This window comes from Lepisma saccharinum, chromosome 13 (genome assembly GCF_977018435.1).
Source record: "Lepisma saccharinum chromosome 13, izLepSacc3.1, whole genome shotgun sequence".
Classification (NCBI taxonomy): Eukaryota; Metazoa; Arthropoda; class Insecta; order Zygentoma; family Lepismatidae; genus Lepisma; species Lepisma saccharinum.
The window spans coordinates 25,973,801-25,991,784 of NC_139241.1; the positions used below are offsets into that span (position 1 = coordinate 25,973,801).

The 17,984-nt window shown below is 39.1% G+C and overlaps 1 protein-coding gene across 1 annotated transcript in view; it reads right to left on the minus strand.

Annotated features, from left to right (window-relative positions):
- The window catches only part of LOC145997212 (arginine kinase), a 53,962-nt gene extending 36,864 nt beyond the window's left edge, over window positions 1-17,098 (minus strand). The window contains exon 1 of the mRNA XM_083133972.1: window positions 16,987-17,098. Coding sequence (XP_082990098.1) covers window positions 16,987-17,030 — 44 coding nt within the window. The 5' untranslated portion in view covers window positions 17,031-17,098. The remainder of the gene's footprint in view (window positions 1-16,986) is intronic.
- Between the last annotated feature and the right edge of the window lie 886 nt (window positions 17,099-17,984).

Sequence of the window (17,984 nt, forward strand, 5' to 3'; positions counted from 1 at the left end):
TCCACACACCCGCAACACCCTTTAACATCCCCCCCCCCCAAAACTTTCCTCAAACATCCCCTTAAAATTTTTCACAAACCCTCGATTTATTGTTATTTTGGGTCGAATTTTACCCGTATGCGTACACCCCTTAAATATGGGATTACCCCCAACCTCGACGATGGAAAAATCTGGATAAATCTCTGCTCGGGAACTGGGATAGCTATATTATTCTCACAAATGTTGATACTTAAGTCATTCAAGGCGATGAATTGCAAAAAAAGGCGTCCGTGCGGCGAACGGTTACAGAGTAATTATTATTATTATTTTTAAAATTTGCAGCTGGGCGGGGTACTTTGTTTCTTTCACCCGAAGTTGTCGCCCACCGACGTTTTTGGCAACATCCTACCTTCTGGCATTGTACAGCTGTCCAACATATGTGATGCGCTTATGAGGTCTCGCGTTACCTTACGTCTTCACTGCACATGCACCGTGTAGAACTCACGAACAGCAAGGGAGAAAACTACACACTCGTCTATTACAGGTGACCTGCTATACGTTAATTACTATATTTTTGACAGCCATGTACGTGTATATATGGAATGAATCCAAAAGAAAAGTTTCTCTTCAGAAAAAAATGTCAGTTATTAATTTCGTAATTCTGATAATTTCTAAATATTCGTATAAATTCCAAAATAACTCATCCCAATTTTCTGCTCAAAATAATTAATTTTTCCTTGTGCAATGACAATGGCAGAGGCTGCAACCCCACTCTATAGGAATAGGAACTTTCAGTATGCCTTCAAAGAATATGGTAACATTTAACCAAGTGTGAATGGCTTTAAGAATAACTACCAAGATGTTTAAAACTAAAGTTTTTTGGCCCAGTGACGCAGGGACGGTGGATACAGGAAAAACCCCCAATATTTGGGAAGGATGCAGCATCCACCAAAATCCTTTGACCCTAATTGTATCCCTTCTACCCCTTTCAAATAATTTGACGGATACAAGATGCTGCTGTTCAAACATTCTTGCTTTTAGTATCTAAGCGTAAAAAGTTATTTTTGTGTACATTATCTCCCTATCCAAAATAATCAAAACCACCGTGAAGCTATTTACATTGTCGTAATATAGTTGTTTGCGGGAAATTTTACGAGGAAGTAAAAACTGTTTAAAATGAGTGCCAAACGATGGAATGATGCCAAGAGCATTGTCTGTTCCTGAATTGTACGTGTTTTTAAAACCCGTTAGAAACTAAAGGGTCTACCAATTTGAACGTCAAAACGTTGAAAGAGTGTTCTGGCAACACTGACAGAAATGACGAGATGGAACTGTGACATCTGTGTGCAGTAGTCTGTGGCAAGTTATCATGGAGAGACACACAATGCAACAACTCATAGAAATTATTCGAATTTATTATCAAAATTCGTGTTCGGTTCGACAGACATTTCGTACATTGAGAGGAATTTATGGTCAACATAATCGACCGACAGAACAAACAAAACTGTAAGATTTGGCAGATGAAAATCCGCGAGTGATTCTGGACGTACCCCTTCATCCTAAGAAAGTGACTATGTGGTGTGGTTTTTGGACCAATGGCGTGATCGGGCCTCATTTCTTTTGAGAACCAACATGGAAATCACGTGACTGTCAATGGGGAGCGATACAGGTATATGGTTGTGCAGTTTTTGTGGCCTAAACTGGCAAATCTTGACATCAACAATGTGTTTTCCCAACAGGACGGTGCAACTTGTCACACAGCTCGCCAAAAAATGGAATTATTGTAGGAAAAATTCCCCGGACGAGTTCTGTCCAGAAAGGGTGATATGAACTGGCCACCAAGATCATGTGACCTAAACCCCCTGGATTATTTTCTATGGGGTTATGTCAAATCTAAGGTCTAAGAGACTAAGCCACGCACAGTTCGTGACCTGAAATGGGACATCGAACGAACCATTGAGGCTATACCGCTCAATATGTGCAGACGTGCTGGAAAATTGGACATTCAGAATCCATTCCACCCACCGAAGTAGAGGAGGACATTTGAATAACATATTGTTCAAAACATAATGCCATTGTTTGCTCTTCAAAATAAAAATAAAAAAAATATATGTCATTATCACTTGTGGTTTTCATTCTATCTAATTTTAAGATCTGACCTTCAAATTGGTAGGCCCTATACCTTGAAAATAGTCATATAAAGAAATCAAAATTATTTTGTGAATATTGCTTTTTATGGCAGTAGAAGGTAATGCAAATTTCTTCTAAAATTTTAAAATTGAGAACTATATGGCCTGTTGTAAAATTTAATAGCCCTTGTTACACACACACACATACGTATGTGTGTAAGGGAGGCGTGTAATGTGGGTGTGTTTGTGTAGGTTGACCTTTGTACCCCCTGCCCCCAAAATCAAAATCTTCCTGCGCCACTGATTACGAGGAACATAATGGTTATCTAGGGATAATTGTAGAAAACAAGGGAGGGGGGGGGGAATTAAGGAAGAACAACTAAATTTCAACTTGGCCCCCTTCTAAGGATGAGTCTCTCTCGACGTGGTGAGAGAAGTATCGAACGCCTTGCTCGCAGCCTCGCCCACCACACCCTCCGCCTCTAATGACGCTCTCCTTACGCAAAGGCTTCTTCATTTGAAATTTATTGCACATTATTCACTTGGATAGTCAAACGGGTAAGGACTGGGATTTAGATTGGGTTCAAGTATTACATAAGACCTACGTCACCATCATCATTATTGAGTACATAAACTTGTTTGCGGACAAGATGATAGGATAGCAGGAACACTTGCACGTTGTCACTTAGACCTTGCTTGCTTTGACGAATGAATACCCGAACAGTCAAACAATGCAGAGTACATTTACATTTTCTATATTATATGCGCAGAGAATGCTCTTTTAATTCATTCACTCGATAACGGTGTTAGATAAAGAACAAAATGATGCGAATTGACATGAATAATAATAATAACAATAATTAAGCACCCATTCGAGCCTCCTCGATCATACACTGTTAACACTATCACGTTGCAATTAAGGAGCTCTGGGTTCGATAGCCGGTTGAGTCTCGCTGTAAATTATAAGTCCAATAAAAACAAACGTGGTACATATTTAACGGTGAAATACCAGTTAATGATATAGGATTATGTAAATAGGGTTTAAATGTAAACCACTATATACATTAGATCACATCGTGCTTATTTAAAAATAATTCGATCTTCTACATTTAGTGCATAGGAAGAATAAAGTACCACAGCAGATAGACTTGTTCAGGGTCCAACTAGTGCTATCAAATTAAAAGTTTTTCTTTTCACTAAACGACACGGTTATTCTTAGCGAACAGTTTTCGCAAAACAACCAAAGAGCTACGTTACAAACAAACAAAGAACAACAATCCGTATTTAGGGTGCTAATCAGCAAGAGCTAGAAACGACCCTTATCCGTCCGTCTGTCTGTCCGACCATCTGTCTATCTCTATTTCGGAACCTACCAGTCATTAAAACAAATTTGATAGACCTACCAAACAATAGCTCAACGCAACTTTAAAGCTGAGATGTCGAGGTCTGGAAATGTAAAATTTTCTACAAATTAGGACTATTTACACGTGACAGAAATTATATGCATTTGTTTATGTGCTTGTTTATGGGGGACAAACAGTTGAAAGTCAATAACCCATACATTATTAATGTTTCGATATTCGAGCTATGCATACGAGATTTGTTAAGTCGAAAGAACTTTAAAAAAAGTATCTACTCAGTGTCCGCTTTTCCGTCCACTTTATGCACATAAAAGTTAATCGGGACTGTACCTGCAGTTTAAAGTGGGATCCGAACCACTGTGGCATGTGCCTCTGGGTAGGGGAGCTTTACTTCTACCCAACAGGTAACTATAGACTATATTTCGCTCAACTCTCGTTGCAAGTACAAGGTACGGTCACCGGCAATAAAATGGGACACCTAGGGCGATCAACAGACTTCAATAGCAACTTTTTAATAGAAAGTCCTGATATCGCCTAGAGTTAGGCAACACACACAACCACTGCAGGGAAGCCAGTATTCCAAGATATAAGTGTCCCATTTATATTGCCCGTGACTGTACAGTCGGTAACAAATATAATAATAGGAAATTGTTCAATGCTATTTTCAATCTATTTTATTTTACATCCTGCGTGCGGATGTAATAGCGCTGATTCTGAAAGCAAACAAAGCAAAGTTAGTGAACATTGGGGTGGACATTTTGCCTAGTGCATTACATTTGACGCTGGTTGTACGTGTTTCGCTCGGTCTGCGATGCAAAAAAAAGAACCGATGCTCGCATGCCACAGGAGACAGCCACGACATAATTAAAGAATGCAATTAAAAAGGACAGGTCAACGAAGTGATTTGCATTTACGTGTGCAGTTAAAACCTTCCGCTCCGAACAACGTGCCGTTTGGCCTTGTATCGAGGAACGCAGGCGGAAAACGACCACCAAAGGCTTCTTAAAACAAAGTTATTCGATAGCAGCAGGTAACATCAACGGCCGAGTTGCTTCCTCGGCGCCTGCAACGGCTCCCAACCGACGTCAAGGGCACCGTTCGTGCTCTGGTCAGCTTCATGCAGCTGTCAAATTACACTCGTGCGCCAGGCTCGAGCAAACATCTGGGCTAGAAATTACTTGAATCGGCGTTCATGCGCTTCGTTCTTCCAGACGGGAATTTTTCTGCATGCATTCAATTCAACCGGAACCACGTTTAGGATATTAATCAGCAGAGTCTGAAAAATAATTCCCATGCGACGGTCGTGTCTGTCTCGTGTCAACTAGTCGTGCCAGGAAGGGAAAGAGCGGGCCAACTCGCAACTAAATGATTCTTTGATTTTTATGGTATGGTCACATCAGCACACAGGCTAAATGTGCCCGTCATGCAATACATTGGATATGCCCGTTAACGAAACCCTTAATGTTTCTTTGACGTTTCTGATGGCAATGTCGATGCACCTTCGCAATTCTGGTAATGTTTGCGGAAGTGGAGGAACGTATACTCTGTCCCCGGAATCTCTGGTGCAAGGCCGCGCATGGCGGCAGAGAAGAGGGGAAATCGAGTGGGCAGAGCGAAGCAGTACACGCTGCTGCGAAGGCTGTTAACGGAAGTCGCTCTTCCTCCTCCACGGAATCAAGTTCCCTCTCACGCGTTCATTGGTCGAACCCTCTCGAGTCAATTTCTTGAATAATAATATTTTAATCCATGTTATCCGATCTCAGAGAATCGGGTACAATACTTGCGTAGACATTTGTTTTCGTTCGCTTCCTCCAGAGATACCTCGGACAAGGTATAAACATTGTCTTTCGTGAAACTCCGCAGGCAGAAATCGCACACGGATCATTCCACGTCAATTCATCCAGGCCATGTCACCCACCATCCCCGATTTTGATGAAATTCGGTATACTTATAGAATTTTTAATGTTGATTACAAAAATGACATTTTTTTTTAGATTGGTCAAGGGGTTCAGAAGTTACGCGCTTTTTAAAATCTCCGTGTACGCCACTTGCGGCTCCACTTTGAATGACACGCATTAGGTTATAAAAGATGGTACCTTCCCTCAGGTTTGCCGTAGAAACTTCAAGTTTCTTTTCTTTTGTTCAAAATAAGGTTTCAGATGATTGTATTAATAACCATGTATTTTTATGTATAGTTTCATGTATTTTTTTAGAAGAAAAAATTACTAACTTCAAGAGCGAATTTCGTGCAATGCCCCCCTTCAATTTCCCCCCAATTTTATATGTAGGTAGCTCAAAGTAATTGGGATGGGCGGTTCAGAGACAGGGTGATAAAAAAAATCATTTGCTTCAAATGACATTAAAAGTTAATCTTATTAAAAATGCTTATGTATTTAGCACAAAGCCTGAAGTACAATATGTTTTAAGGTATAATATTCAAAATCTCTGTTCAGTATGTGTGAAGATAAGCATAGGCGTAACCTAGCGGGGGAAAGGGAAGCATTTCCCCCCTCCAAAATTCATAAATTAATTAAAATTTACAAATAATAATTGCAGCGGAACCTCGATTTCAGGTTCCTTGATTTTACATTGTCCTGAATTTTATATTCAATCTTGGTGGTTCCAACATAGCAAATTGCTAAGAAAGTTTCCTCCGTTTTACATTTTCTCGCATTCTGGTTTTTTTAGCTTGGTCGCCTGAATAACATAAAATCGAGGTTCCACTGTATGTATTATATCTAAGTCAGTTTCAACTGTCTTCAATTTTTTAAGAAATATAATCATCATTATTAGCATTCCCAAGTTTAGCAAATTATCTTCGAGAACATTCTTTTTGTGCATTTTATCTCAATATGGAAGTTCTTTTTTTGGCTACTCTTCACGGGGATACGTAATATGAAGTCAGAATTAATAATACACATTTGTACTGATTGAAGTTTTTCCATGGAGATTTTGCCATATACCACAGAAAAACTTGTGACGGGCTGGTTGAAACAGTTAAAACAAGTGCTGCAATGATGTACCAATTAGAAATAGTATTCAAGGCATAAATTTCTTATTAATGATGTAAGGTGAAATGACAAAATGCGCATTACGATGTCTCAGCGATTGTAAAGTACTAAACAACAGAACCAGGAAAATTAAGTATTCACTATTTTGAACTTAGGCTACAGGTTCGGTAAGTTACTTTTTACAAGTAACAGAGTTACAGTTACTCGTTTAAAAAGTAACTCAGTTACAGTTACTGGTACTTTGAAAGTAATTATGAGTTACTTTACAATTACTGTGAAAGTAACTTACAGTTAACAATCTGATTTGTGTAAAAATTACACAAAATCAATGATCGTGAAGACTTGAGTGTTTTATTTATGTTTCTAGTACATAATATGCCTTCATATATTTACATTACTACTGCAAATAAATTATGGAACACAGAGTCAGCCTTGCTTGAACGATTTGTATTAAGAAATCATTAGTATGCTAACCATGGCATATTGAATATGGTGTCATTGGTTCCACTTGCACCTATTTCTTTCTCCTCCATTCCAAGATCAACAAGGTCCACTCCTATGACAATGACTTTTTCGTAGCTTGAGAACCACATTCGAAACGAACGCAGCAGACCACCAAAAACACTGAAGTTTTCACATGTAATTAAAAATGAATTGAAGTAAAGCGTCGATGTTCTAAACTTAGCATGCAACAAAGCATAGCTTCCTTGCCAGGCCAGCAATTCCAGTCGCAAGTTACAGATAGAATTCCTAAATAAAACGTAACTGTTACTTGCAACCAGTTACTTCGAAATACTAGTTGTTTAACAGTCAATGCAAAAATAATAAGAGCTGATGAAATAAGTTGTGTGTAACTGTGTGGTTTGACTGTTGTGAAGAAGTTTCTTTCTGAATTCCAACTCTAAACAGTTATGTAGTAGCTTGTGTGTGTGACTAAAACTTGTTCGTAAGATTGCTTGAAAAGTCCATGAGAAAAAAGGAAATGCAACAATTAAATTCTTGCATCCACTTGGTCCATCAGCTTCCTACTACTGGCCACAAAATATTTTGTGCCCAGTGGACATTAACAACACAAATGGAAGGACATATGTACTTAGTGATAAGTCAAATACTTTAGTGTGTTCGAAATGGTCAAAATATTCTTCTAAAATGTGAAGGGCACAATTGATAGTACATGAAACTTTGGCAATGCATAGAGTACAATAGTGTAATTATTATTAGTACTACCTTCATGGGTGTAACTTGGTAACTATCTTTGGGTTGAAAGAATCAAAGTTTTCCATACCATAAAAATAGTGTCCAAGATTATTTGCTAAATACATTTGAAAAATCACAATTATTACTCTTTATTTGTTTGTTTCTCAAGTGCCAGAAGGTTCACAATATATATTTAACTAGTAAATTGTAATTAATCTATAAATTTTGGAGAGGTCAAATGCTTCCCTTTCCCCCGCCAGGTTACGCCTATGCATATCTTCACACATACTGAACAGAAATTTTGAATATTATACCTTAAAACATATTGTACTTCAGGCTTTGTGCTAAATACATAAGCATTTTTAATAAGATTAACTTTTAATGTCATTTGATGCAAATTATTTTTTTATCACCCTGTCTCTGAACCGCCCATCCCAATTTTTTTCATCAGGTATTAATACACACTTTGAGCTACCTACATATAAAATTGGGGGGAAATTGAAGGGGGGCATTGCACGAAATTCGCTCTTGAAGTTAGTAATTTTTTCTTCTAAAAAAATACATGAAACTATACATAAAAATACATGGTTATTAATACACTCATCTGAAACCTTATTTAAATGAAAGTTTACACTATTTTGAACAAAAGAAAAGAACCTTGAAGTTTCTACGGCGAACCTGAGGGAAGATACCATCATTTATAACCTAATGCGTGTCATTCAAAGTGGAGCCGCAAGTGGCGTACACGGAGATTTTAAAAAGCGCGTAACTTCTGAACCCCTTGGTCAATCTAAAAAAAAATGTCATTTTTGTAATCAGCATTAAAAATTCTATAAGTATACCGTATTTCATCAAAATCGGGGATGGTGGGTGACATTTTCAAAACATTCTGGATGATTTGACATGGAATGACCCACACTGAATCCCATCGGAAACATCACACAAGACATGCTTGAGAAGGTTTGGGTACAGTGAAACACATCTGTACATGAGCGCACATCGAATGCATATAAGGTCTGCTTAAAATGTCAAATATTATTATTTCAAAATGGTGGTAACATGATGCTGTTCACTATTGGTGAAAATATGACCTTACAAATCGACCAATAATTTATGCACCCGTGTATAATTTTGGAGAGTTTAATGCAGTGGGAGTGAAAGAGGGATGCGTTGAATTTGTTTTTAAGTCCACTTTATGCACAGGATACGGTAATCGAGACTGGAGCGATAGTTTGTTATCGGGATACGAACCACTATGTACTTCCATCACGTATCGAACCCAGAACTAAAAGGAGACAAACAACTGATCTAAATGTATTTCACCTTCGATATCAAAACTCTAATCTACGATTCAGGAAACTAAAAGCTATAAATTACCACATTCGTGCGTTGTAGGCTAACTGCTCTTCACGACCTACTACATTTTTGGCGTTTGATTAAACAAAGAAGGGATATCTTCATATATTCGGAAACTGTTCCAGACACAAGGGGAAAATTTGGCACACCACCCGACTTATACAAACTGGCGCCTTTTGTTCAAGAATCTGTGAGCAAATGAATGTTATTCATCATCACTTTTTAGCTAATCGTGACGATGAGGATGAGTGATGATATAAAAATTGATGAAGGTACACCGGAAAGAACACCCCATGCCCACGTCGGAATTTGAACCCGAGAACTTCGGTGGCATGATCTAAAAACGACCACTTAACGCCCTGGTCCACCGAGCCCGCCGTGAAGAACAAATTCTTGATTTTCCAGTTTCAGATTAGTACAAATGAAATATATCGCGGTTGCAGAATAAATTAGGCTACAACTTCTTTATACTCCTGTACACAGTAGCAGCGATATCGTGGTTGCCCTCTACCCTTGCAGAACTGAATAAGTGGCCCTGTATCAATTAAGTTGCATAATTTCTTCACAGTTACGAAACTACATTTCAACTAAAAACGAAACTTTTACCTTTACCATCATCACTTGCTCTGGATGGCATGTTATTCGTTTTATTCGTAGTGTATGACGTAGAGGTATCGTCGTCGCTTTGTATTCAACGACTTCTGAGTTATATATTCGGTGGAGACACATAGTGGTTTTGATCGCTCTTTACTCTGTAGGTCCAGTCTCGATTAGCCCATCTGTGCATAAAGTGGACTTTAAAAATTAACTATTTGCAGTGTATTTTGGGTTGTCTACCTACAAGGTTATATGGGTCATTTCCTTTTGATGAAAGATTAGAAAGAAGCCATTGCTCCTTCAGTGACTGGATTTTATGTAGTTCTCATTAAAAGTGGAAATGTTGGGAGTCCAAACACGTGACTGACAACTTGAGCCAGAAATGCCCGAATCCAGCCTTGATCCAGACTGCAAAACAAGAACAATGGAGCAAGCATATCCTGTTCTCAGTGAGGTACCCTCATAACAGAGAGAGAAGCGATATGCAAGTCAGAGTGGAAAGCCTCGACACAACCGCATTCTGCCATTCCACCAGCAGACGGCGCTCGCACGTTTGCCTGATTCATGCAGAAGCTATTCCCTCGCTGCACAGGTTCATTGCCACTTCCTCTACACGGGGGGCGTTCAGACACGTATGCCTTTCACACGTGTAACTGGATACCACGTCGAGGCGGAGAACTTTCCCCCCTTGTCTTCATGACATAACTGAACGAAACTGCAACTGGTGAAATATCATACCCGATATTTTATGTCTTTAGTAAGACCAAATATGAAAAACATTGTTAAAGACAAGCACTCGTATTCCCACGGTACACTTGTACTTTTTATCTACGTAGTAGATTGTACTTCGCATGACAGGACTAAGCATCTTATCGTTGGAGACAAATGTTTAGTAGGCTTAAAAGTTCCGCAGGGTTGCCATGTGTCTCTTTTGCCAATACAGGACACCAGTGGCGGATCCAGAAAAGTTTCAAATCCCGTATATCTCTCGAACAAGGCCGCGCATAGTGGCAGAGAAAAGGGGAGGAATCGAGTGGGCAGAGCGAAACAAGGCTGTTCGATGGCTGGTAACTCCAGGCAATCCCGTTTCCTCTCACATGTTCATTGGTGAGGCCGTCTCGCGTCACTACTTGCGCAGACACTTGTTTTTCGTTCGCTTGCTCCAGAGATGAATAGAACAGGGTACAGAATTAAATTTCACTTACTGACAGCCTTCTGAAGCCCCTCCGAAACAATGGATTTGGGTGAAACTTGATATAGAGGCTACGGAGACCATGAGGAAGCGAATGCTGATAGGAAAAAATAGCTACTTCAAATTTTCACCACCAGGTGCAAATATGGCGCTGAAGTAACAGCAACGAAGAATTTGAGTTTATGTCGGTACAGCAGTCTTCAGTATGCCCTGTCAATGTGAATGAGCTTTTGGAAACATAAGATAGTGTGATCAATGGTCGCACGAAGCGTTTCCCGGAATGTTGTTCATTGTGCACCAGATGTCAGCGCCACATTTGCATCTGGTGATGAAAATCGGAACTTTTTTTTTTCGTAAGCATTCGCTTACACCAAATTCATGTACGCCAAACGTTGTCTCGAATCCCAGCCTGGATAGTTGTGGATGTTGTGTTGTGTCAGTCGGTAACGCGTCTGACTACCATGCTAAAGGTCCCGGGTTCGATTCCAGGCCGATTCAAATCCGGGAACTTTTCTAACGTTGGCAGCGGCCCCGGCGCCACCCAGCGTCGAATGACAAGGGTACCTGGGGGTAAAGGCGGTCAGGGGCGTGATGCTGATCACATCACCCCCACTCACGACCGAACCAAGAAAGTGTGAGGCGACCCCCACACCCCTATACGCCTTCATGGCGTGGTGCTAAGCACAGGGGAGCACTTTACCTTTTTTAACTTTTTTATTCGCTTCCCCATGGTCTCCATAGCCTCTACACCAGTGGTTCTCAAACTGTGGTACGCGTATCCCCAGGGGTACATGCACGACTTGAAGAGTCGAGAATACCCATACGCACACGACAGGTCTGTAGAGCAGGCTTTATTGTTTCAGACATCATAGCTTTAACACTCAACAGGAAAGTAAGGCTGATTTTGTCATTGACACTCTTACCTTTGTTTCGTATATTTTGAAAAAAAAAAAATACTCGTTCGAAATCTATAATAGACTAAATTTGGAACCGAATCTCCGCTTGAAAGTTTCAAGTGCACAGCCAGACATCAAGAAACTGAGTCAGGCCATCAACGCAAATCCTTCTCACTAGAAAAATCTGAGGATTTACAATAAAAAGTCCGAAATTGTGCTTCACAGTTTGTTCTTTACTTTTTTTTAACAACTCTTGGAAAATATGCGAAAATTAAAGTTTTTGATGTACTTCTTAGCATACACACGTTTCACATTTTCATTTTTGTAACTAATCATAGCGATTGTAAACATAGGAACACCCAATAAAATAATAAACCTAAGATTCTAATGTTTACTTGTTTACCATCTTTCCACATCCAGCCCGAATGCCATTTTGTTGTAGTGCAGATACACGCTTCCAACATGTCAAAAACGCGCCACCAGACAGACAGACAAAACAATTCCCCAAAACCAACTATTCGGAAAAAACCTATGGTGGGGGTACATTAGACGTTTACTTACGACCAGGGTGGATAAAAATTATCATTTTTATTAAAAATATAATTTTTGTTGATTTTTAAAATTTAAATCGGATTTTTTTTTATTCAAATCAATTTTTTTGATTTAAAAAAACGCTTAAAATTGCTTGTATGGTTTTTGGCACCATACATATAGATATATGTTTTTTTTATATAGAAAGGCTTTTTCTAGTAAACGGCCCTGTAAAATATTTGATCAGTTTGATTAAAGCAAATAAAAAAATACCTAAATATACATTCATTTTTCTGTTTCTGAAACTGAACCTTCTACGGAAATGTTTGTTGAGTGTGTTAATGAAACTAATAATAATTTCAGTAACTTTTCTTCCAGTGAAAATAAAATATTCTGGATGTACTCTATAAATGTAACTAAAAATAGTAACTTAAATACTTTTATAGTCTTTGTAGCTGAATTTTGGAGATTTATTTAATGATGGTTTGAAAAATATCAGCCACCATGTTTATTTACAGTTTAATGATAATGACACTATTTATGGTTTAACATGATTAGTATTTTTTTATATTTTTTGAAGCAAAATGTTTGCTACTTTTGCCCATAAAATTATTGATTTTTAAATCAAGAGAAATCCTGTGTTTACATTTCCTTTCGTATGAGCTTCACACCATCAGTACATATATTTTATTTCCTTCATTTTCCTATCGTAGAGCCTAATAAACACCATAAAATGATTACGAGATTAATGTACTTTCACCAAAAGTGATTGTGCTATCTGCAAAACCCTTATGTACATTATTCTATATATTATTTATTTAAAGGGATTTAAATCAACCTGATTTAAATCAATCCACCTTGCTTACTACTAAAGGGTAGAATGAGATAAAAGTTTGAGAATCGCTGCTCTACACCAAGTTTCAGCGCAATCCGAATGGGCTCAGAGAGTTCTGCGTATGGCAACTTTACTTGTGGCCACCTGGTAGGAGATGTTGAGGTTCAGGAGCCAACACATTCTCAATCTCGGCCAGAATTGAAATGACGTACTAGCATCAGTCTCCGGTGGACTTTACTCTTTTATACATACATTTAAATGACGCCCGGGGACTACAGAAACGTATAGAGATCATGTAAACAAACAACTTTTCTGAGTAACATTCTTGTCGTTGGTGCGTCGCTTCGGCGCTACGTTCAAAAAATCCCGTTTTGCCGCCTGTATGCTGGCAATCCAACATAACATTAAATAGCATCGATGACGTCAATTTCTGTTGTGAAACGTCGTGTGCCAGTGTTTCAATGTATACACATATTGATTGATTGATTGATTGAGTTGGTGTTTCAAGTCCACTTTATGCACAGTAAGGCTAATCGGGACTGGACCTACAGTTTAAAGTGGGATCCGAACCACTATGTGCCTCCACCGGATATCGAACCCGCGATCCCTTGATTACAAGGGGACGACGCTACCACTGCCTACCATCGGGGAGGCACCGGAATACACATATTCTGCGAAAAATGACATACATACTACCAACCACATGTGTTGTAAAACGTAACGGAGAACGAGTCCAGCATCCGCATCTGCATCGGGTTGGCCCTAACATATTATGTGCGTTTCCTTCTTGATTTATAATCCAAAGAAAAGCTGGAGAAGAGGCTCACAGTTGTGGCCTGTGCGCTAAATATTTTGCCTGCCATGATTCTAACCGTGCCTTTTGCTGCTAATATGATAATTGCAAACTTACACTCATGAGCAACAAGTTATCATCATCTTATGAAGTGGAGTTTCATGTTACACATAAAAAGGACGAGTATTTCTGAGAAAATTGACCACTCGAGTGAGTTATTCAGCACGTTATCTTGCGCAAGTGTCTGAAGATAAAAACATCACACCTGTTTGCCGTTGAGCAATGTATTTGTGTAAGATGCAATACGTATCTTTCCACTGCTAAACATTAAGAAACGCTGTGATAATTCTACTTAACGCTGCTCCTTTCCTTCGAAAAAACAAACGAGCAGAGGTAAAGTTCTATTGAATGCAATCTTGCTAACGTTCCTTTTGAGAGACGCCGATGAAGCGGTCATTCCATGTCAAGTGGCTTTACATTCAGATACGAGGGTCACTATTTATATTTTGAGCCTTGGCAACACTGATTGAAGTTAGGCGCGATTTGACGTTTGCACGGAATCGTCTGGCATTATTGACCATAACGTACTTCGAATGTTTTGTCAATAGCTTCATTTGTGTTGTTTAGGTTACCTTGGAGATTGCGCGACAACAATAAAATGGAATTAACTCGTGAACATTTGCGTGCGATGATTTTTTACGATTTTCGACGTGGATTATCAAGACAAGAGTGCATCGATCAACTTACTTCCACATTTGGCGATGAAGCCCCATCCTTTGCCACTGTGAAACGCTGGTATAACGAATTTAATCGTGGCCGCCATTCGCTCACCGACGAGATTCGCGAAGGTCGTCCAAAATCAGTTGTTGTTCAAGAAAACATTGATGCTGTGCAAAACCTAATACTGCAAGATCGTCATGTGACATACTGTGAGATTGAGGCAACCATAGGCATTAGTTCCACCAGCATATATAAGATATTACATGATCATTTAGCTGTGAGAAAGGTATGTTCTCGTTGGATCCCATACAATTTGACCAAAACTCAAAAAGACGCTCGCGTCAATTGGTGCAAACAAATGCTCAATAAATACAATCGTGGTGCTTCAAAAGACGTATATAAGATTGTAACAGGTGACGAATCATGGATATATGCATATGAGCCGGAACGTAAACAGCAGTCGACAGTATGGGTGTTTCAAGATGAACCCAATCCAACAAAAGTTGTTCGCGCTTGAAGCACATCGAAACAAATGGTCGCCTGTTTTTTCGGGAAAACTGGTCATGTGGCAACTGTGCCTTTAGAGGAACGTAGAACGGTCAACTCTGAATGGTACACAACAATTTGTTTGCCAGAGGTCTTCAGTCAAATACGGAAAACAAACAAACGCCGTCGGATCATTCTTCATCAAGACAATGCCAGCTGTCACACATCTCATCTAACAACCGACTTTATGAACAGTCAAAAAATCGAATTGATGGGTCATGCGCCGTACAGTCCTGATTTGGCACCCAATGACTTCTTCTTGTTCCCGAATGTCAAGAATAAATTGCGTGGACAACGATTTTCGTCGGCGGAAGACGCCGTTGATGCGTTCAAAAACCATGTTATGGAGGTGTCTCAAGAAGATTGGAAAAACTGCTTTGACAAATGGTTCGAACGAATGCAAAAGTGTATTGACCATAAAGGAGCATACTTCGAAACACAATAAAGCAGTTTTCAATGCCAAATTCCTGTTTTTTCGTTGTTAGGCTCAAAATAGAAATAGTGACCCTCGTATGGTCCCTACTCGACCCTTTTCAATTTTGATTAACATTGTAAAGGTTGTTAGTACATATCCCGCAAGGCACTTTCTGCCTCCCCCCTAAAAAACGTAAAGTCCGTGATCGGATTTTCTGTACATGGGTCGTTACTTCACTTCGTCTGTTCGATGCTGTCTATATCGGCCTATTTCAAATTCAAAAAATTCAAATTTAAAATAAAAAAATAAAAATGGCGTTAGGAGCACTGTTGAAGTGGTCACAAGCAACCATTTACGGGGCAAAAGTGGCAAAATGTGGGGTCAGCTGCCAACCCTAATCGCCGCCGCTGAATACGATCAGTAAAGTGATCCCCTTTGCAGCCATATTGAAAATTGGTTTGGGTCATAATTTAATCCTAAGCTAAGGCGGAAAATCAGGAACGCTAAAGCGTTGTTATTTTGACGACCTTATTCTTTTGCTTTATAGGAAGAGTTTTATCGGCAATTAAAATTGGCTAATAAGATAACTGTTTTTGATAGTATTTATAACAAACAAAAGAGTTTTGACATGATTTAACGTTAAGTAGTTACATTTAAAATAGCAATTTGTTCGGTTTTCTCCACATATTGCTTTGGAACAATGGCTACAATACATTTTGTCATCCTCCTTTCCTTTCATGGTTGTCACAGGTTATTCGGAAGTTTGATAGATGGATGCTGTGCCACGAGTTGTCTAAAGGAGCAAATCCACATTTGTTAGTTTGGATTTGTTTTGCATAACACAATTGTTTCTTCCTTGTCGAAATGAAAAAAAAAATAGATGTGGCAAATTTGCTTACGTTAGAGCTAACGCTTCGTCAGAACGACTAAGCAGACAAAATAATAAATATCAAATAATTTGTCAACTGGACAGCAATTCAACCCAGACAGTATCGCTTCCTCCACAGTTCAAGGCCAATTGAAGGTACTGAGGGTGCCAAGCGTATCATGTGGTAAGAAAAGGTGTGGGATACGTTTTTATATTTACGCATCGTCAATAGCTTTCTAGGATTAAACTGTAGGTCCAGTTCTTACCATGAGTATTAAGTAGGCTTACATCAAACATTAAACAATATTCTCGAGTCTGTTAAACTTGGTTATCAAACAAAACATTTGAGTCTTCAAATATTTTAGGCATAATAATATATCGAAAAAAACTAGCAGTTGTGAGGGACGATCGTCCTCCCCGTGGACGGTTCGAGGTACAGCGCAGGCACATAAGATACTGCAGTTTCGCATGCACTTTTTCTTTGAAGCGATATATATCTGAAGGATAACAAGGACTGTCTACATTCATACTAATTCCAAAAGCAACTGCATTTGACTTACCTTGCCCCAGTTCCCGTTGCACTTTTCGGATGTCGCTTGAACATTGTGGATTCTTGCAGAGCGTTGCAGCTGCAGTGTGTTGCCGTCGAGCGTTTCTGCGCCAATGCAAAGAAATTTATCAGGAGGGTAACCGCCGTTCCCAACGGCTCTTGCGATAAGATTGGGAGGAAGAATGCAATCTCGACAAAGCTACAGGATATCACGTACGCATAATTGTCGAAACTGTTGAGTTGCAGAATTTTCAAAAAGAAAAACGGTATCACCATTGTTTGAACTAAAGATGATTGTTTGCGTCCGCACCAAAGGAACGACTCTTGGTAGTAACTGAAGGGTAACAATGTCCCCGGGAAATTCATTTGCATGTCGATGAAAAATTATATATGATTTGAAATGTTTGCAAAATGTCACCGACGTAAAAAATATCACTTTCCATCATGTGAAGAGGAACATCGAAGAACCAATAGCAAACCTGTATTGCTGAATTTCTGGGCATCCCTGGAAACAAGGGTCAATTTTCATTCCTGGCCATAACGATGTTATGCTTCATACCAATATAGTAATCCATCATTTATAAATGTAAGTTTGTTTGTGAGCACTGGCGTACGCAGAGAGGAGTTTGGCTACAGCCCCTCCCGAAATTGTAAAAAGCAATATTCTCGAATGAAAGCAATAAAAGAACTTGGGGAAAACCAAAGTGGTAAACGCAAAACCTACTTTAAATGACCCCAATTACTAATTACGAAATATTTTATGTATTCCGGCCCTCACTAGAAGGCAGTTATGTAATATCCACTATTACAAATCGAGACATCTCCAAAATATTAATAATAATAATAATGCTGCGTACGCTAGATCGTGCTTGACAAATACAACGTGGCGCAAAAGTCATCACCTGATTTTCTTAGCCTACAGCTTGGGTTTTAAATTAACCTTTAAGTGTGTATGCGGGGTGGCCACAACACCCCAGGTCTAAATTTTGTTTAAAAAATAGTCTTAAA